Genomic DNA, 21596 nt, shown 5'->3' on the forward strand with positions numbered 1-21596 from the left:
TGTTGTATCCTCTGCACTCGATTAGGTGTACATGATTAATTCACATACTGCATTGTGCAACAACAAATTATCTTAACTCTTAATTATTCCAACAATTTAAAACTACACTGTAGGCAGCAGGGGAATATCTATTGCATTAATAATTGTAATCTTATTAGTCTACCCTCAGTGATATAAATGAGATTAACTAAAAACTTTTTTCTTAATATGGGTACAATTTACTGCCAGGAATTTTCAACCTGGATTTTTCTGATTGCCTAGGGATCCATTGATGAATTGTGAAATAACAGTGCATAATTTGGTGGTTAATCACTAAAACAGGTAGGCCAAGACCAATTTTATGATGAAGTAGGACATGGCCCAGGGTACACCGGGGTTGTGGGGTTGACTGCCTCATCTTTTAACACCTTAATCCAACAGACACCCATCTAATGCAGACATGTTTTCTTAAAATTACAGCAAATCGCACAAAACCAAGAAAGTTCAATCAACATTAAGCTTTTATTTAACAACAATAGAAATTCAGTTTGATACCCAAATGAGAAACAGAAAAAACTCAAACATACAGCAGCTATGCACATGAGAAAAGGAATATTCAGTACTCAATTGTAAAGGACGTAAGGGATTGCATAGTTATAGTAATGCACATGCATTTATTGTAATAGTTGGAATTTTAAATAGATCAGGAATATAGCTTATTATACTTTAATATCTCTTAAGTGCAGAGCCAGTGTCCCTGCTTCAGTATAGTTACAAAAAAGTGCTACTGTGTCCACAGAGTCAGGTAGACTTATGTGCAACACTGTTAGTCTCTATACACCAACTATACAGTACATAGTTTAGGGCTGATGATATTTTTAACATTTATTTAGTTGTAAAAGATTTATTGCTGTGGTGCTGGCCACAATTCTTGTCGGATGTGGTAACATTTTATTTTATATTAAATTGGAGTGCTGTCCTAGTAACTTTATCTGTAACGTTTTACTTGCCATCATCTTTGCAGAGAAAGAAGGATGCAGGGAAACAGCCAGACAGATTTACAATCCACTGCCGCAGACTCTGCAAACAAGCAGATTTTGAACAGTTAAACACTAATTTTATGCACCATCAATTGTACCGCTAAGTGAAAACAAAGGAAAACGTTCCCAAATGGTCTATTTGAATACTTTTCACTGCATTATAGTATGCAGTGAAAAGTAGAATCGGTGTCAGAGTTAAATAAACGTATTGATGTGCTCAGGATGCATCGTACACTCCATTGTAGCTGTAGGTAGAGGTGTTGCCTCATGTATCTCTGCACTGAAGCTGATGAGTAAAATGTTTCCACGGCCAGCAGAAATTATGGACAAACTACCAACAACAAAACCAAGATTGCTGTTTAAACTCCATCTATCTAACATAGTGTGTGTGTGTGTGTGTGTGTGTGTGTAATATATATATATAGATATACATTTCTAAAAGACATTCTAGTATTTTCAAAAACATGCCTATACCATACTTAAGTGGTCAACAACCACAATAAATACGCAAAAGAGTTTTTGTGCTTCATTGTTCACACACTATTAAATAATTTATGCCTTTGGTGTTTATTCAGTGTTTGACTGCCTTTTGACAGCTTTAAAGACATTTTTAAGCCTATCTTCTCAACCCAACCTGCTGTTATGTACCAACTCCATGACCTTTTTGCATGTGCTAGGGAGCCCTTGCACAAACCCCAGTACAACAGATAACATCCAAAAGATGGTTAAAGTAGATATTCATGTGTATGGTATAATTGTGTGCATTTCTACTTCTTAGTAGATTTCAGGCAGGTGAGTGTAGTTTCTGTCCCAGTAGCCTTTCGAGTAGAGCCAGTCCTGAGCTTTGTTGTGAGGGTTGGGTCCTTGCTGAAACCACCTGCAGAGTTTTAACAATAAGAAGATCTATTTAATGTTATGGGGTACAGCACTTGGGGATAACAGAGAGATCAGCAAAGAATCACAAACTGAAATGCACACAAAAAGCACAACACTACATCATGGCAAAAATGTTGCTAGTCTTCCTTGTTCAAACTAAATACCCAGTGTCAAACACCTGTGTCTTCATAAGTGCCAGTATCTCTACAAATGAGTTCACTAGCACAGAGTTGTAATTGTGCATTTTGTCCTGAGGAGGGTGGTGTGGTGTAGTGCTGAAAATTATTTACTTCTCCAATGTGGCACTAAGCACAAAACCACACATTAAAAACATTAGCATTAATATATAAAATATATAAAAGCTGCAGAGCAGACAACACAGCTTGAACCACCATTTGGGTACAAAGTAATTTGACACCTGTAAACTAATGAGCTTTCAGCTGGTCTGGTCAAGCCTCATGCAATACCCATGCATGGATGTACAACTGCATACGTGTTTTTTACAAAACCGTATGGTTACAAGACATTTCTTAAATTGGTCTTTCTGTATATGAAGTTTGGCTTTAAGATAAGTACATTTGCATACCCTTTAGATTAATTATGATGAGCTTTCTCTGTCTTATATTATACACATGCAGCTGCTTTCCTAGTCCCTCTTTAAGCCTTTGCTGCTTGACTAAATCTGGTCTGTGTTGACGGATTTTATCTTCCAACCTTGCCAACATCTGCGGTGAGGACTGTTTTACAGGTAAGAGAAGAATCACACACAAACTGAAACGCACACAAAAAGCACAACTACACTACATCATGGCAAAAATGTTGCTAGTCTTCCTTGTTCAAACTAAATACCCAGTGTCAAACACCTGTGTCTTCATAAGTGCCAGTATCTCTACAAATGAGTTCACTAGCACAGAGTTGTAATTGTGCATTTTGTCCTGAGGAGGGTGGTGTGGTGTAGTGCTGCACTTCACACTAGAAAAAAACAGCAAGAAGGCAAAGCTTTGAACCTAACCTTGGGCCAAGTGCAGCGTTCCTTCTCAGTTATAATAAAGGGGAAAGTTGATAACACAAGACAATAGGGAGGCAATTAGTAAAAAACAAATTAGCAACGGGGCAATGACAGTACATCATATTGCTCACTAACTGACCTCGTTTTCCATTCATCTGTTGATTTGGTGCGATTTTTCCGGGCCATTCTTTGTTTTTCCTCCAGTCTCTTCTTCTCTGCACTTGCCAAATCTATAAAAAAGGCATGGATATAGAAACTTGAATACCGCCAGAGATGGTGTGGCATAAAAAGGGACTCAAATCAAGGTCATACACTGTACCTATATCTCCATTCTCCATGGCGCGGATGTCAGGTCTGAGGCGACTGTCTGTTGGGGGAATAACTCCCTCCATGCTCTTCTCCTGCTCATTTAGGTGCATGGCGAACGTAGAGAATGCATAGAACTGCCAGAGAGAGAATTCAATTACCACAAACTGCCATAGAGGAAAAAAAGCAACAAAATAACAGTACATCATCTTAAGCTATTGTGCCTGATTTTTCTATTTGAAATGTACAAATTGTTCTCCTTCCACCACTTCAGTCTTCTCGTACCTTGGCTGAGTTGTCTGGTCGTGGCGTTATCTTCCAGATGAGCTCACTGCCGGGGATGACCTGGGCTGTCTCAGCGTCAGGTGGAGGCATCTCTTCTGGCTCCTCATCCGGACTGCTCTGGGGCCACAGAGACGCACGCACATTAGTTTAACTTGAACAAAATGGAGGCAGAACACAGGTGACTTTAAAAGCAGTCAATTGTTAATACCTGTTTATTGCCCTTCTTTTCATCCAAATTCTTTTTGTCAGTCTTTTTGTGGGCCTCAAAGGTAGCGGGGTCTACTGTGTAGAGGCATTCAGTCCATTTGCCATAAATTGCACAGAGCTTCTTTTTGCTGCAAACATACAATAAACCAATAAAAACACAGCTTTAGATGCCTTTGATATTTGATACATCATCCCTGAGCGTCACCGTTCTGACAATACTGATGAGTAAAACTGTTCAATTGTTGTGTTCAAATGATTTTCAATACATATGCCAAATTACTTTCAGGCAACATTAAACATCAGATGAATAATTAAATCATTGGTAATTAAATGAAGAGGATACCTTTTATCAAGGATGTATCCCTCCACTATATGGAGCTCTTTTCCAAAGAGGCCACAGGGCTTGAACATCATGCTGCATCTCTCTCCGGTCCTGCCACAGAAGGACAGGCTGTTTACCAATTCCCTTTCACAATTCTCCTTCTGCAAGCTGAGGCTTTCAAACATTAATTATCCTGCTCTTCTATTCTAATGGCAACCGTCCCAGTTCTGCTCCCATGATCAATACACTGAATCTGAAAGTAGATCAACACCCCACTGCAGAGCGCAGAAACAAAAAGTCTCCGTGCATGCAAATGAACCGGGCGAGAATGCATGTGCAGACAAACAAGACACACGGAGCAGCACAAAGAGAAGGGAATTTCTATTACTTGTGATTGAGCACTTCCACGCTGCCGTACTGCTCAATCCAAAGCTGACCAACAATGATGTTGTGGACACAACAGGTGGGGTTTGTCCAGGTGTATGCTTCGTTATATCTGCAGAGACATGGAAGCAAAAAGGTAAAGACAAAAGTAACATGAGAAGACATAAAAGAATCAAAGTGCACTCACTTGGGCAGCTCCAGTGTGATGAGTCCCTTGGGCTCAGCTTCTATGCTCTTTCCCCAAAACTTGAGTTTGGGGTAGATGGAGCCATGGAAGACGAAATCCTCATTGAGGCCCTCAGCATGAAAGGCACTGACTGGAGGGTGATGGCTTACTTGCTCCGACACCCACCTAAAGCCCAAATCGTCTCTGATGGAGAACAGGGACATGTTTGGTATTGCATTATAGTATACATCTTCACTATATGAAATATGGGTTGTGTACAGGTGTGCTCATGAAACATATTAGTGCATACAAGGTGAGGAGTCCATTGTCTTACCTGATGAGCTCATAGGTCTCCCCCAGTAGTGGGTTGAAGGGTTTCCCAGTCCTCTCCCACTGCGATGCTACAGCTGACACAGCAAATGCTGCAACACACTACAGAGCACTCAAGTATTATAACCAAATTACAGGTAACTAATTCAATATTTGATAATTATAAGAAAATATAATACAATTATTGAGTCTTGTGTACTTTATGAAAAGCTAGAAAGTCACTACTATTTGAATTTTAAATTAGATAATGTGACCTTGTATGAGAAGAAACAAATGACAAATCACTATTAGACTTATCTTTGTTTTTAATTAAGGAAGTAAACTTTGCACTGTGGTACCTTCATCCGCTCAACAGAGTCGGTTGTGGCGTTGGCCTGGTGGATGAGGTAGGTGTGCTCCATGTATTCTGTTAACCGCTGGAGGAAACTCAGAGGCTCATTAAATATTACAGGCATGGCAATCTTTGACAACTCCTGAAAATGAAAGTGGGAGAAGATAAAAGAAACCGTGAGAAAACAGAGTATTGCATGGGCAGAGGATTGTGTGCATAATTGACATATTTAATTCAACAACCACATGACTGTACCATCTGCACCCCATGCGTGTCTGTGTATCTGCCTGCCTACTGAATTGTGTATGCATGAATCATTAGCCACATTTAATTGGGGAATAAAACATTAATAGACATTATTAAATGTAATTAAATCCAGGCAGAGGCTGGGTAAGGACTGAGCTCCCTTAGGAATCCAAGACACTGATAGTAATGACTATATTTCTAAAGTCATAATTTAAGGAGGAAGTACAAATACTAATTTATCTTAATTAACTAACTTTTATTTAGGTCATTTTTACTTTCTTTATTCACCAAGCCTACTTAAAAACAATAATATCTCAAGCCAGCATTCATTTCCTCCAAACAGTAAATTGAAGCACAACAAATAAAGGGTAAATCTGTCTGAGGAGACTAGTCAGTTCTCACCATGCCAATGCATTTTTTTAGGATACTCCAGATGCTGACGTCATTCCTGGAGAACATGGGAGCCGGTAGAGATGTTCTGTAAGACAGTGTTATAAAGAGTGGGAGAAGCACTGTCAACTATACAAGACAATTACATTAATAAAGAAGATTACACGTTATTAAATCGGAAATCATTAGATTGTTTATTTTGTGTCATTTTGTGTCAATTCTTAGCAGCCAAACACTGGGCATGTCACCTGGTCTCCTCCACACTCAAAATGATTTACTTCTTCAATGTGGCACTAAGCACAAAACCACACATTAAAAACATTAGAATTTTGTTTATACTATATAAAAGCTGCAGAGCAGACAACACAGCTTGAACCACCATTTGGGTACAAAGTAATTTGACACCTGTAAACTAATGAGCTTTCAGCTGGTCTGGTCAAGCCTCATGCAATACCCATGAATGGATGTACAACTGCATACGTGTGTTTTACAAGACCGTATGGTTACAAGATGCATTCCTTAAATTGGTCTTTTTGTATATGAAGCTTGGCTTTAAGATAAGTACATTTGCATACCCTTTAGATTAATTATGATTTAGCTTTCTCTGTCTTATATTATACACATGCAGCTGCTTTCCTACTCCCTCTCTAAGCCTTTGCTGCTTGACTAAATCTGGTCTGTGTTGACGGAGTTTATCTTCCAGCCTTGCTAACATCTGCAGTGAGGACTGTTTTACAGGTATGCTTGCTGGAGGCAGATGGTGTCCTTGTTTAAAACTGAGTGCTGAAGCAACTACACAAATAAAAGCCATTACTTCAGCTAAATAAACAAAGGTAGAAGGGTGGGGGGTTTGCTCCATCTGTAGGATGAGCAGCACAGTGATGCCTGGCAGACTATTACCTCTGGCATAGTTTGTGTTTCACCAGACTCGGCCCTAAAATAGATTTTTTACAGAGGACTTCTTCATTGGACTTTTAAAAAAACTGGAAAATGATAAAGGGGTTTTCCTAAAGTAAATGGTACCTACAACAGGCTTTTATATGTCTGAAGATTCACGGGACCTGTAGGTTTGACTTTTTTAGATTAGATGGTCCAATTTGTTCAGCCATTTAGCTTAGAATATGGTTCTACACGTCAACATCCCTATTCAATCCTTTAAGCATGTACTGTATTATAGCAATTATTATTACATTTTGACTTTATATTAGAGTGGTCCTTATAGAAATGTAGAGTAAGACACATGTTAAACAACTAGACTTAGGCCCAGGGACAGACATATCTTTGAATGACAAGAGTATTTCCAAATAAACAGACACCTCATAAATCTTTAATGCACAACACACACAGCCTAACACATGCATGCACACACAGACACACACAAGCGTACACATATGCACACAGAGCTAGCCAGCCAGCCAGTCCCCTTTCCTCCAACTCCTACTCTGAGCCAGCACATGCTGAATTATTCATGGATCACTTGTTGGATTAAGAAAGAGAGGCCAAGCCAGAATCAGCATCCACGGAAATGAAAAAGATTGTGAAATCTACACAAAAAAAACCACCAAGCACTAGGTTGATTATTCACCTGGAGAGTTGGATCAGTTAGGAAAAACAAAAAAAACAGGCCATTATCTGTGGATTGGCTGAAGTCTGCAACCTGTCATCAGGCACGCATATCAAAAAGTCACACGTACAATATTTATTTTAGTTGCTCAGCAATATAAAGTTATATACTACTTAATCCTGCAACCAGCTGTGATAAACCACTTTAACAAAGCCTTGCACATAATAAACAGTGAAAAGGTTGTCTGAAGAGTATTCACTATGGCTGGTATTACCATACCATGATATTTCCACTCGTACCTTTGCATCATTTAAGCCAGTAAACAAGCATGACATCATAACAGGAGCATGTCCCACCTGTGCTTCTCGACTCCATTGTACTGGGCGGGTTGGTTGCCATGGTTACCCTCCCCTGACATTCCGGTAGGTCCCCCGAGTGCGCTGGGATGGCGGAGGCTGCTGAGAAGGGGGTTGTCTCGGCCCTCGTCCTCTTCACAAGACTGACTAGCCACAGACAGGAAGCCGCTCACCGAGAGCTCCGACTCTGTGGGATGATGACAGGGGGCAGATGCCAGGTCATGCCAAACACTCGCACACCAACGCACATACAGGTTTGAGTAGCCGGCTCAAAAAGCTGCAGCCTGAACAGCACACGGTCTGCGAATAAGCACTTGTGCTCGAGTTCCTATCTAACTTCCCCCTCCCTGCTGCCACCTAATCCCCACCTGAGGATTGTGTTCCAATGAGAGGCCACACAGAGGCTTCATTTCCTCAAACATTGTTTGCTCTGCGTTTTCTGGATGCTGCTCCTCCCCTGTCAGTGACATTACAGGTACTGTCACATACACAATGGGATGGGAGAATAGTGTGTGTACACTGTGATGGAGGACTGTATATGCTAGTCTGAGTTATCAGTGCTTATTGTAAGAACATGTGCTTGCATACTGAACAATGTATTGACAGAAATTTCAGTTTCAGACACAACTCACCTCAGCATGTGAACATCTTCATGTACTGTATATGCTGAGCACAGTTTAGAGTCTACAGGCAGTTTGTCTCTAGCTATTATATAACTCAGGGCTATCTATGAATAATGCAATGATTCCTGAGAAAGATTGGTCCGTAGTGCTCAACATGTTGTAAAAGAAAGTCTAGTGTAAATAATCACCATGGCGAGGCTTGGGTATACAAAGAAGCAAACTTTGTCCATTTTTTCCACAGACATGTTGCTGATGCAAATACTGTACATGGTAAACATACAGTGGGTGTCAGCCTAATCACTATCTCATTACACTTGAGTATAAGAGAAGAGGATATTGGCAGCGTTATCTGGGCAATCTCAGAGACCGATAAAGTGCCAAAGGAATATCATTAGCCGTGTTTCCATCAAACACTTTCAGTATAGTACTTTTTGAACCATAGGTAACTTGTACCCACATGTACCTAAACACTAGATCTGTTTTGCATTTTCACCGCAGACGCTACTACTAAATGAAGGCGGGGTGTTACCGGATGGTGAGAGCCGTGGACAGCCATGCGCTGAGAAACAAGCTGAAAACCCTTTTTATTCTAGCTCCACCTTTTAGTATCGGATCAGTTAGCTAAGTACTCCAACAGAGGGGTAACAAAAAAACAAAACAAAAAAAAGGACTGAAAGGAGCGGTTCTATTGGTACCATTCTCAACTTTTGACAATGGACACGCAAAAATAACAAGGCTATTGGGTATAACCACCCACCCATTTTATAATGTTTAAAATTGTGCATTGTTTACATCTATGTTTGCAAGCTTCCACTCTTCTTCTTCCCTGCCCAGGTGCTTTGCACTTTACTGCCAAACTGTGGACAGCACTACTAGAGGTCCAAAACTCCATACAATACCGTTCTTACAGAAGCTCTGCAATGGAAGAAATGAGCGCAGCTCAACGAATAATGCATTTAACTCAACGTTAGTTTAAAGTGCATCATTAGTAAAAGCAGAAAATTACCAGGAAAGAAAATTCAGATAATGCTTGAGACTTAATTTGTGTAATCTATGACCTGGCCAAGACACTGTATGAAGAACAAGATATACTGATACTAACCCCCGTAAGATATTAACTTCTTGATTACTTCACTAACTGTGCACCTAGAGGCTGCTGACCTGATACAGCATCATAGAAGTCATCTTCAGTGAGGGTACTGAGCGTAGACGGCCTCCTGCTCTTACACAGGGACTGCTTGAGTTTGTGGTGCTCAGTTGCCAATGTGTGTAGAGCCTCTGTCAGAGCCTTGTTCTTCTCCACCTCCTGCTCTAACTTCAGGCTCCACACCTGCGAGCGAACACACACACACACACACACACACACACACACACACACACACACACACACACACACACACACACACACACACACACACACACACACACACACACACACACACACACACACACACACACACACACACACACACCACACACACACACACACACACACACACACACACACACACACACACACACACACACACACACACACACACACACACACACACACACAATTGACTGGTGTGATTGATTTGAAGGTATTGATCTGCTTCTGTAGCTGCCATAGTGTGTGCGTCTTTGTGGTTCTGATGACAGGTCATTGTTCTAACCCTGCCCACATATCTGGTTTCCTCCAGTCGGAACCAAACACCCCAGTCTCTGAGAGCTCTGTAGCCCAGGATTGAGTATCTATTAAGGGCAACCTGAGCCAGGCCACTGGGGGACAGACCAGATCAGTATTTCCTATTGTCTAACGCTGCTGTTGTCCGTTCTTTACTAGCTAAACAGAAGACAGGACACTTAACAAAAACCAAAAGTTATATAGAACATAATGGCTATAACAACACATTTTTCTTAGAAATGCATTGAGTTCATAAATGTCCTTTTTAAAGTTTTCATTTTTTAAGTATTATAAGCAGACAAAAACACATTCACAAAGCAAATAAAGTGCACTGAAAATACCGGTAATAAGAATGCTCTTAAAAATCGAGCAAAGCCTCCACAGTTTAAACACTCCCACAGTCACCTTGAGGAAGGCAGCGGAGAGAGACTGGAGCAAATCACAGTGTAAATCTGAGACTGAAAAGTCTTCCATTGAAGAAGAAAAGTTCATCCTCATCTCTTACACTGCCAGTAGTATTAGTAGTTGTGTGTACACAGCCATGCACAAAGAAGCGCCTGTCAACGCATCTGCTGATGTGCTCAAGGTGGGTTATAATTCATGCCTGCAACAAAGTATCTGTGGCTCACCAACTTTCCTTTCAGATGTGTGGCTATACAGTAACCACCATGGGGGCAATGTTTCAGTGATCACAATGGAGATTCTACGTGATCCAACGAGGTCAAAAAGATAATTTCTATGAAATTCTACTCCGAGATATCCATGATCTGTGATTTCCATGAAAAGTACCAAATGTGAAAAACACCTGGCGTGTCTACGATTTTATTTTATTTTTATTTTTTTAAATAGTGCTCATTTTGACGTAACTTTTTAAAATCATAAGATATTTATAAATAAATATACTGTATATAGATCATAGCCCTGTCAGCAGCTCCAACATTATTCCGGGAAGTTGGAACATCAACTGCTTCAGACTCTTGTGTGGTGGAGATCAGCCACACATGATGGATGAGGCAGTGAAAACACAGTGATATATTCACCAATTTGCTGATTGCTTTTTTTCCCCTTCTTGTCAGTCGATCTGGCTTTTGGTAATAAATTCCAATAAAGTCCAATCCACGCATAGTTGATCTGAGCACCCTTATATCAACTAAGGGTTTATTATGCAAATAAATTACTGAAAATACATAATGTAAACAGGATTTCTTTTGTGCACTAGACTTGACTCAGCAAAACATTATTATACATACAGTACAGAAAGGCTTATGTGCAACAATATGCAGAACCTCACTCTGCAATAGAGAGCAATAAAACACCTCTGGCCAGAACATTTCAAGCTACACTGGGTTTATCCGAACTGAAGCTTTCATGACCTTGCTGTACCGCTCCATTTCTTCAAATGCACACACATCTGATGGAACCAAAAACCCACAATCACACTAACATTTTTCATGAGCACTTTTCTATAGAGGCCTGTATCCTTGTGTACTTGAACATACACAAGGACTTCATGTCGCACTAAGATATTTGCTGTAACTGTGACAGAAACTCATAAGCAGCTTCTTTCACACCAACAGTTGTCTTGCACCTACAGTGGAATGCAGCCTTATCCTACTGTTCTAAATTATTTGTGCAAATCTAACACTTTCCCAAAATATGACCTCTAACATGCTTCCAATGAACAACAGCAAAATCACACTAACACTGGCTAAACAGACCCATTTCACATATCACGTGTGCCAAAAAGGAGGTCAAGCCCCCAATTAATTCAAGCCTCTTTTAAAATATATGGTGTAAAGTAAATTATATCGCTGTTTAGGAGCCTGTGGTAACACTCCCAGGCCCAGGCACTTGGCTTAAGAGCCCATCCAGGAACAGAACACTTTGTTGTGTAACTATCCCAGCCAGTTTTTTTGCACTCACAGCATCCTCTCTCCAGAGCACAAACAGCGCTATTTTAAGCCCTGCTGAGGCTTTGTGTGCGCAGTAGCGGTTGCTGGAGCCTGGGAGGGAAGCTTCTCCTTGGCCGACACCCTAAAGGGTAGAGCATTCACTTTGTTCTAGAAGTTTGCTTTCTCTGCTGAGGGGGGGGGGGAGGAAATCTCAGGGGTGAATGTATTCTAGCTCTATACAGTACCCTGTAATATCTGTAACTTGTATTTGTATATCAAACTGTACATGACTATATGATGGCTGGGAGCTAAGCTACTGAACAAATATTTGATTTGAGCGTGATGCCAGTACTGTTGCAGCAGAGAGCTGCAGTACCAATTACAAAGTATTTCTCAGTACATACAGACCCTTGGCTTAATTGGTCAGAATCCAAAAAGATAAGGTTGAATATATACTGCCTCCTCTTATCCAGATCTCGTATTACCTGAAAAAGAAAGAAGTCAGTGCAGGGACCAACACAAACATTAAGCAGGAAGTGTCTCCTGGCTGAGAGATGACAGTCAGTAGGTCAGACAGTTACCCATGTGGCAATGCTTTATTTAAAAGGTCAAACGGTACTTTGTACTCTCTCCAATCCCCAAGGGTTTGAAGGGCAATCTGATTTCTTACTGACTGTTGCCAAAAAAAAGTTATGAATGACTGCAGAGAAAACAATGCTGCCCTTCTCCTGCCTTCACAGAAATACAAACTGACAGATATGCTTATCTGTGTGTCTCCACTAAGTGGTTTCATGCAGTAAGCCTCCATTTGTTTTCTTGACAGGTGTGGAAGCCTGCTGCATGAGAAACACAAAGAAAAGCTTGGGCTTATAAATCTGGGTTGTGTGTGTGTGTGTGTGTGTGTGTGTGTGTGTGTGTGTGTGTGTGTGTGTGTGTGTGTGTGTGTGTGTATATGAGAGTTAGCAGCACAGACCTCTACACTTTAAATGCTGTGTAGTCACCAACCATACGGTGCCTGGCATGCCCTGTATAAATGTGGCACTCCAACTAGCATACTTCATTTCTGCAACTGCTGAAATGGGTCAGACCACAAATACTCTATTGGAAGGGTAAAACTTCACTTGCTGTGAATCATGCTTCTTTATTTTACATCTGCCTGAACATCAAAGCACTACCACAACAGCATGTGACTACTGTATGTTATGTACTACTACAGAGGCATCTGTGCCAGGACAATGAGAATGGAGGATTAGATTTAATACTACCTAATACAGCCAATCTCAGCAGTGTAGAAAATATAATCCAGTTAGTACATGTAGTAGTACCAGTTTAGCATAAGACCACTGGATGCTTGTTGAGATATTTTCTTCTCATTTGGTTGTCACAAATTCATTAAGTGTCCATTGTTATGACACTTGCAATGCTTCTTGGGTGAGGAGGCTGCAATAAATGTTCTCTGCGTTCCTGTGATAACAGTGCCGGGTTATTCCTTGTGACAGGACAGCAGCTTTTGCCAATTCATACTAAGATGATGTGGTTTGGCAATGCCCACATCGAGGTGTAAACATGCTGCATTTGGGCATTGTTGAGCAGTATTATATCCAGCTGACTTCCAAAAACAAGTTTTACTATGACAGAGGAAAATTAATTCAGTAATCTTCAACACACACTTGTAATTCCTCTTTGCCAATGGGTTTACAAGACAATAGTCTCACACACACACACACACACACACACACAATTACATTATACATTAAAAAGATGCAATCAGCAGTGTACCACTCAGTACCACCTCAAACATGCTCAATTTAACACTCTGAATTCAGATTATTCAATCAAAGAATAATGACTTTCTGCATATTGATGAATAGCTTTCGCAAATGCCAATGCTTCAGATCAACCATTAAAATCAGCAACACACTAAAAACATCAGATTAAATCCAATCTATGCCAAACTTCAAACACGTTACGCTACAGTAAATCATCAGGGACCAGCCCATTGCAAACACAGACAGACCGATACAAGAAGAACAACGGTTTGGTTTGTACCTGTGCAGATACTGGATGAGAGTGCCGTCACTGCCTCCTATTTCTCCTTAGCTCAGATGCTCTGGCATGTGGAAGTGTGCCTGTGAGCGTAAATTTGTACTGTGTGAGGGAGAATACATGCCTCTCCATCTGAGCCTGTGAATATGCACGCGCTTCACTTCTCTCGCTCAATGCACAGCCTTTCCCTTGAGCGGGACTGTGTGGATCCAGTCCAAGGGCGTCCGCGTGTGTGCGTGTGTGTGTGTGTGTGTGTGTGTGTCTCTACACTCTGATCTGCAAGCTGAATGCAGACCTAAGCATAAAAGCGGATCTTGCCTGTGTCCTTCCTACAGACATGCCAGTGATTATCGCACTGTTCCATTGATACCCCCCCCTCCCCCAAGGGCACAGCACTTGGACAGGTGGACATGGGCTACACACAAACTTCAAACCGGACAGGTATGAAGGAGCTAACGTAAAGGGGAGGGGCTTAAGGATTATGTAATCATTCATATAATTTATCCAGCCAATAGGAGCGCAGCACGTGGGTTAGAGCTATGGGAATCAATAATATAAATATTCATACATGCTTAGTGGGCTGCAGCTAATCTAAAAAGAAGCTTCCAAAACCAAGCGCAAGATTGCCGATTACTAGATGAGATTTAATTTAAATGTCAAATTTCCGGCATCACAAGACCAACGCTGTTTCACCTGCGTAGCAAACATAACAATACAGTATATTAGATAAACTTCTGCAATGTTTTTATGGTTCTGGCTGCATTTAGTTATGTGTGAGCAATGATTTGATGGTGGACAATATAGCCAAAACCCTAAAGGCAACTGTATTGTATGTCGTTTGTTTGTTTATCCAACCGTTTACATGGTGATACAGGCCTGATTAGGATGCAGAGGTTTCCCTACCTCCTCTTGTTTTGACAGCAGTTCAAGGCACTGATGGAGAGCAGCACAGGTTTCTCTGGAGAGCTCACTGGTCTCTTTGGCTTTCAGTAAAAGAGGGGCAGCCAATGCTTTTCAAAAATATAAAAAAGAAAACATGTTCAGTTTAGATATATGCAACCTACGGTTATTTTGTATATTAATTTGTAGACTATTTTTTATTATGATTCATCAACTCATAATTTAGTCTCCAAAATGTGTGAAAATAGTGAAAGAATGCCTATTTTCCCAAAACCCATGGCCAGGTCTTTAAATTTATGGTTTTGTCTGACTAACACTCCACACCCCAAAGATTTGTAATGTACATTGAAATAAATACATTTGAAAGGTCTAAAACAGAGAATGTTGTAATGTTTTACATGCTAATTACCAAAGGTTAAAAAAAATAAAAAATTGGAGACTGGGTTCGCTACATCGATACGACACCAACTCCAGGACTCCTACCACAATTCTCCTCATTCTTCACCATCGATAGAAATATTGACACTTCACTCTCCAATTGCTGCTGGGAAGCGTTGGCAGCCTGCAAGAGCACAGTACAAGAAAGATACATTGGAATTGGGTTAGCCTAACCCTAACCCCTGAACAGAACATCCTCCCTACTGTTGCCTAACAATATACCTTATTAAAAAAGGTCTGAACTTAATCTTACCTGAAGGGCTTGTGATAGATTCCTCACTGTCACGCCACCATCGCCATCTGCATCATTGATAATCTGTTCCTGGGTGCAGTGGCGAGTGCTATAGGATGAATGTGCCTCAAAAGCATCCAACCATCTCTAAGTGGACAAATATCAGAAACATTTACAATGTTGTCCACCCTTGCAGATACACTTAAGACAACTCAGTCAGATTGAGGAATGGTGGGGGGGGTGGGTGGGTATAGCAACAGCATAGAAGGTGAATCTCATCTTACTTTTCTTGTTGCCACTGAATCTGTCTTTGAGGGGACCTTAAAATAATGTACAGTGTCATCAAAGCACCTGAGCATGAAGAAGCAATGATCCCATGGTTTGACCTACAATGACAAAATGACTTACAATACAGTCACGCTTGCTGCACTAGATGTCAAATATCACCATGTCATACGTGGAGTGAGCATCCTTGTGTAGTAATAAAGGTTAATCGGTTACAATAACCATCTAACCTCTACTACTTACCGTGCAGTAGCTTTGTGTCAGAGACTTGCAGCCCTGTTTTCTGACACCAGCCAGCGCATCAGCCCTAGAAAATAAAATAAAGGAGAGCACATAGACAAAGGCATTTTGACATGGACACCCACTGTATAAACTAAAACAACAATTTACCCTACAGTGCACATGTAGTCACCGTTTAAGGTTCCAGTTTTCACTGAATCCTTGTTGCACTACTCCTAATGCCTCTATCTCCAACAAGAATTATTTGGAGAAAAAGAGATTTGCTTTTATTTCAGCCACTACAGCTGACAAGACATCATGTAATTAAATTTGGCTTTTTACACACGCCAATCAAGGATGGAGTAGCAAGAGAGAAACTTTTACCATGACAAACAGCATGCATACAGAAAACATATCCTACACATGTATATACTATATTTTTCAAGAAAACTGCATACATACAGTATAAAATTATCTCACTGTCTGGGATACCAGGAGAGAGTTCCATCCTCAACTATCACCCAGTGGGATCGCCATCCAAGAAAAAGTGAACTCTGTTGGAGACACGTGAAGTCAATAACAGATAAACTATGTAACAAAGAAGATAAAATATATAATACTGAATCGGGTATAAATATATATACTGTATATATATATTTATATATATATATATATATATATATATATATATATATATATATATATATATATATATATATATATATATATATATATTAAACCTTTGTACTACTGATAATTCAAAATAAACAAATTTACAAATAACACTTTAAGACTTGAAATACAAAACAAAAAATAAGAAAAGGCTGGACTTTTTGTATATAATAATGATGACATTGTGTTGAGCAACAGGGAATAAGTAAAGTCTGGAGGATGTGGAGGAGTCTGAACAAAAACATTGGCTGACATTAAGAGTAGAAAAGAATACACTTCAACATCTGGGTACCTTCCAAAGAGGGCCTTCAATCTTCTGGACCCCACTGCTCACATCCTTTGTGGGGGAAAAATAATAATTCTCAGACTTGTGTACAGACAGAGCCTGATTGACAACGATGAAGAGTTTCTGGTGAGACCAGACACACTCACCTCAGTGTATTTCAGTTCAGAGATAAATAATATATATTTTCATTTACTTAATAGCTTAGTACTTAGTCTTATTTTCACCATGACTATGCAATGCTCTGCATTGAATCTGTGCCAGGATTATCAGACATCCAAGCAGGAGCAAGGACTGCTGACTTGCAAGGCTTTTTCTCCACAGTCACCAGACCTCAAGTGAACACATTTATAGATTTGTAAAAAAAAAATAAAAAATAGAACGTGCAGAAAGATAGTTGCGTGCTGCAGTGCACCTATATTTTGGTTCGATTTAGATTGTTCCTAGCTAGATTTTGGCCCAATGGTGGTGATGGTGGAGAGGCCAGAGTTTCATCAAAATAATTATTTCATCCTTTGTCGACCATGACTTACACCAAATTTAATAGCCATGTGGTGTAGAGTTGATAGCTCAAGTTGGACAGTGCAAAAGAGGAGTGCATGTACTGTGGTACATGCACTCCTCTTTTTTACATTAAATGCAAAGAGATGGGAACATGTGCTACTGCACCTTAGTTCATGTTCCTGTACCTACCTCATATAATTAAAAGGGTGATTAAAAACTACTTATCTGCACTTACCTTGTCTTGATAGGCTGCTAGAATTGGTCTCAGTTCATCACTGCGAACCAAGTCTAACGCTGTCTGGTCTGCAACACAATTAGTGATCATGCAAAAGCCGGGAACAAAACTAGCACAACGTATTGCAGTATTTACATAAATGTGTATTCTTTAAAAACAAATTGGCACTCTAAAAATCACCATTTTAAAGAATATATGTATATAATAAATGTCAGAGTGATAAGGGGGTGATGTTAAAACGTTGAGTCATATACCATTGTTGTTTTTAGTACTGGGGCTGGCTCCAGACTTGAGCAGCTTTATAATGCACTGCTTCTGCCCCCTGTAGGCTGCACAGTGTAAGGGCGTATTCCCCACTGAGTCCCTGCAGTGAATATCTGGAGCTTCTTTTCCACTGAGCTGAAAAACAGAAGACAATTGAACAACAGAAAACAACTTAAGTGAAAGCTACTGACATTTACCTCTTTTATACATCTAAACTGCAATGGAAACTCATCTATATCCAAATAAGTGTCCACTTCAAGGGAAATGATAACCCTAAATGTGGTTTTCTGAAGAGTCTGCTTTGGTCTGCTAAAACAGGGCGGGCCATTAGGAAAATTGGTACAGGTCTTGTTTGTAGCTGTCTCGGATTCCAACTTGTAGCTTCCTGTCCATGCAAATATGAATGTAATTCCGTAGTTTGCGCATTTTATTTTTAAAAATATCAGAGACATCAAAAGCTGTAAAAGGCACTGGTGTAATATGTGAATTATTCTTTAAGTAAAGAAGATGCTGTCAAAGTGTAATATATTCTGCAAAAAAATATTTGATAGAATGGTCAGATGCTAACCAGTTTAGACAGAGTGGAAATGTCACCCTCTCTGGCTGCTTCCAGAAGCTTCTCCTCCCACCGCCTTTTTGCTCTTCTCTCTGCAGCTGCACAAATTAAACACTGCTTGAGAACAAGGCCAGCTGATCTGAAAAGCCATCACCAATAAAAAAAAATAAATAAAAAAAAAATACTTCATACCCTCTAGCATTGTAATGATTTCATCATCCTCTGTGACATCTTTAGGGATTTGAGCTGTTCCATTGATTATATTGGAACAAGCATCATACCGCAGCAGCAACAGAACAATCTCCTTAAGACAAAGGAAAAATCTTACCATCATTTTTCATCACTCAAAAGCTTCAGTGGGAAAATATCTGGTGAGGTCGGTGAAAGTAGTTCGGTGGAAAAAAGGGTTATCAATGCAGCATCTTGGGGGGTTGTGTTTCACCTTTCTTCCAGTATAGGCTGCTTTGTGTAGAGGTGTGTCACCCATGTTATCCTGCAAATTTGCATCAGCACCTGCCTGCAAATATGTTACATTTCACTGGCTGGAAATATGTACTGGACATTAGAGGTGTTGAAATTAATCAAATAATCGATGCATCGAATCGTGGACATGGACGATGCTGCACAGATAATCGGCAGGCTCATAAACGATTATTTCTATTTACAATTTAATGTAGGCCTAACAACATTTCTGTTTACATATTCTGTTATGTTTTGCACATTAAGGAAGTGCCATGTGCTCAGTGCGGTAGTTTTATGTATCCAATTTATTTAGTATTAGAGCACTGCAGAATGTCTTGTTTTTGAAGCTTGAAAAGCTATGAATTAAAATATCCTACATGGCTTTAAATAGAAAAATGTATTTGCCGCATCGTGATGCATCGAGATATCGAATCGAAGACATGATAATCGTAATCGAATCGGGAGATCAGTGAAGATTCACACCTCTACTGGACATAATATAGTATAAACCAACTCTCTCACCTTGAGTAACTTCTCCACAGCATCCATGTGTCCAAAGTAACAGGCGAGATGGAGGGGTGTCCATCCTAAGCTGGCTTTAGACCTAGCTACAGTGACAGAAAGAAACATGAATACTGCTAGCATAACGTTCCCTGAAATATTGCTAGTCGGCGGGTAATGTCGTCGTTAAATAATAATAATAATAATAATAATAATAATAATAATAATAATAATAATAATAATAATAATACTTACATCTGAAGTTGATGTTTAGAGAGCTGCTTTGGTTTATTCTCGACTCAAGGAGCCTTTGAATATGAGAACAACTGCCCGCTTTAGCGTAGAGGAGAAGCTTTTCCTCAAGTGTATCTGTCTCCATCACGACTTGACTTCATTTGGCCCAATAATTTGGTCCAAGATATTGGGGACAAAAAGCTTATTATTAGACAGAAGCAAATATAACAAGTGAAGGTGAACAAAGCTTCCCGGCAAATTAACGTTAAGTATGTACGAACAAGTTTAGTAACTAGCTAAGTTAGCTCGTTTATTTAACTTAACTAGCTAGCTAGCATATTTAACTTTACTTTCTTTTAGCTTGAATGTGGAGGGGTGAACTAAAACCAACAACACAACATTCTCAAAGTAGCTATATGGCAGGAATGCACTTGAACATTAATTAACTCAGCTTGTTAACTAGAATGAAATAACATCAGACTTACAGGTAAAGGATTTTCAACTCTTAATTCACCCAACTCTCGCAGACTTTGGTCTGGTTTAGCCAGCTGGGGTACCAAACACTTGACTGCCGAAATTTGATCATGTCAAACAGCTGACAGCCGTTGTAAGCCATCATGTGACCAGGCAGCAGCAGCGTGTGTGTGTGTGTGTGTGTGTGTGTGTGTGTGTGTGTGTGTGTGTGTGTGTGTGTTACATAGCCTATATTTTAGTAAAGGTAGTGAATGGCGATAGACAATAATCTTTTGATAATGTTTAAATTGTGCCATGAATTACACACATGTTATGTTTGTCAATTTAAAATATAATGTATTGACTTTACATGACCATATACAATATTTCCAAATTCGGTGGTTCTATGAATTGTGTTGGTCTTATAATAGTAGGCCTGCTGTGTTAATGAATCCCTCAAAGCCTAATTCTTCTTTTGTACGCTAGATGGAAGTATTTTCCGCACCAGGTGATGTCCACACAGGTTAGAGCTAATTATTTCCTAAGCTTCTGTCAGTGAAACAGTAAGTTTGTGCAAAAACCACACAGAAACCAATGCATTACAGCTACATTTTAACCTCTGAACTTAATTGCACCTTACTTCTTTTTTAAATGTCATTCATTCTAGACATTTTGGGCTCTATTCTGTGAAGAAAACAGTAGCTTCAGACATGTTTGAGGTATTGAAGATCAATGCTGAGTGTGTGGCTTTGTAGGCCCTGCTTACTTCAAGCAATTTGGTCCCCTGAGGCAGGTGCATATTTTGCAGAGAGGATGATGGGAGGTCATGCTGTAAAGACGGTACAGTACGCGTCAGAGAGGACTTCAAAGAACACCTGTGAAAAGAGAGATGTCTTTTTAAGGGGCTGTGTTGACCAGGAACCCCTAGGCTAAGGCAAGGGATAGACATAATTAGAAAGATCCAATGGGATAGGACTTAAATGCTGAAGCAACTAAATCACTTGCAAACAATGCCACAGAGGACTGAGTTTGGTTAGTAACAGCAGCATTCGTAATCTGTAAAAGAAGTCTGTTAATCAGCCCTATGTTATGTGAGCTTTTAAAGTACCAACAGTGCTCCAAAGAGGCAACTCAGTGGTGCTTAAATTGCTTATGCGTCCGTCAGAACATACAGGGAATTAAGTGTAACTAGTCTAGGAAACCATAATGGTTATGCCAAAGACAAACTGCTCTGACAAAGAAGAAAAAACTAAACAAATAAGATCTGCCAGACAAATATTTTTTGTACATGGTTTTACATTTGCATGCAACCTACCTTTTGTATCAAATATATGTTTGCA

The 21596-nt window shown here is 39.9% G+C and overlaps 1 protein-coding gene across 3 annotated transcripts; it reads right to left on the reverse strand.

Annotated features, from left to right (window-relative positions):
* Window positions 1–482: 482 nt before the first annotated feature.
* Window positions 483–20414, reverse strand: LOC114565301 (oxysterol-binding protein-related protein 1). Of its 3 annotated transcripts, none has more exons than XM_028593256.1 (28): window positions 20289–20414; window positions 19825–19958; window positions 19591–19676; window positions 19049–19123; window positions 18799–18907; window positions 18619–18704; window positions 18041–18185; window positions 17787–17854; window positions 17057–17101; window positions 16573–16646; window positions 16117–16180; window positions 15873–15974; window positions 15610–15735; window positions 15402–15480; window positions 14922–15028; window positions 9576–9744; window positions 7792–7978; window positions 5884–5959; window positions 5243–5377; window positions 4909–5006; window positions 4596–4778; window positions 4413–4520; window positions 4046–4135; window positions 3704–3830; window positions 3496–3612; window positions 3224–3347; window positions 3044–3134; window positions 483–1896 (listed from the first exon to the last, which is right to left on the reverse strand). In XM_028593256.1, the coding sequence occupies exons 2-28, from the start codon at window positions 19946–19948 to the stop codon at window positions 1794–1796; spliced, it is 2898 nt and encodes a 965-aa protein (XP_028449057.1). In that variant the 5' UTR covers window positions 19949–19958; window positions 20289–20414; the 3' UTR covers window positions 483–1793. The 3 variants fall into 3 exon arrangements, with proteins under 3 accessions (XP_028449057.1, XP_028449055.1, XP_028449058.1); XM_028593254.1 differs by having other exon boundaries at window positions 18799–18910; XM_028593257.1 differs by lacking the exon at window positions 19049–19123 and having other exon boundaries at window positions 18799–18910.
* Window positions 20415–21596: the final 1182 nt, after the last annotated feature.

The sequence above is a fragment of the Perca flavescens genome, chromosome 12 (assembly GCF_004354835.1).
Source record: "Perca flavescens isolate YP-PL-M2 chromosome 12, PFLA_1.0, whole genome shotgun sequence".
Lineage (NCBI taxonomy): Eukaryota > Metazoa > Chordata > Actinopteri > Perciformes > Percidae > Perca > Perca flavescens.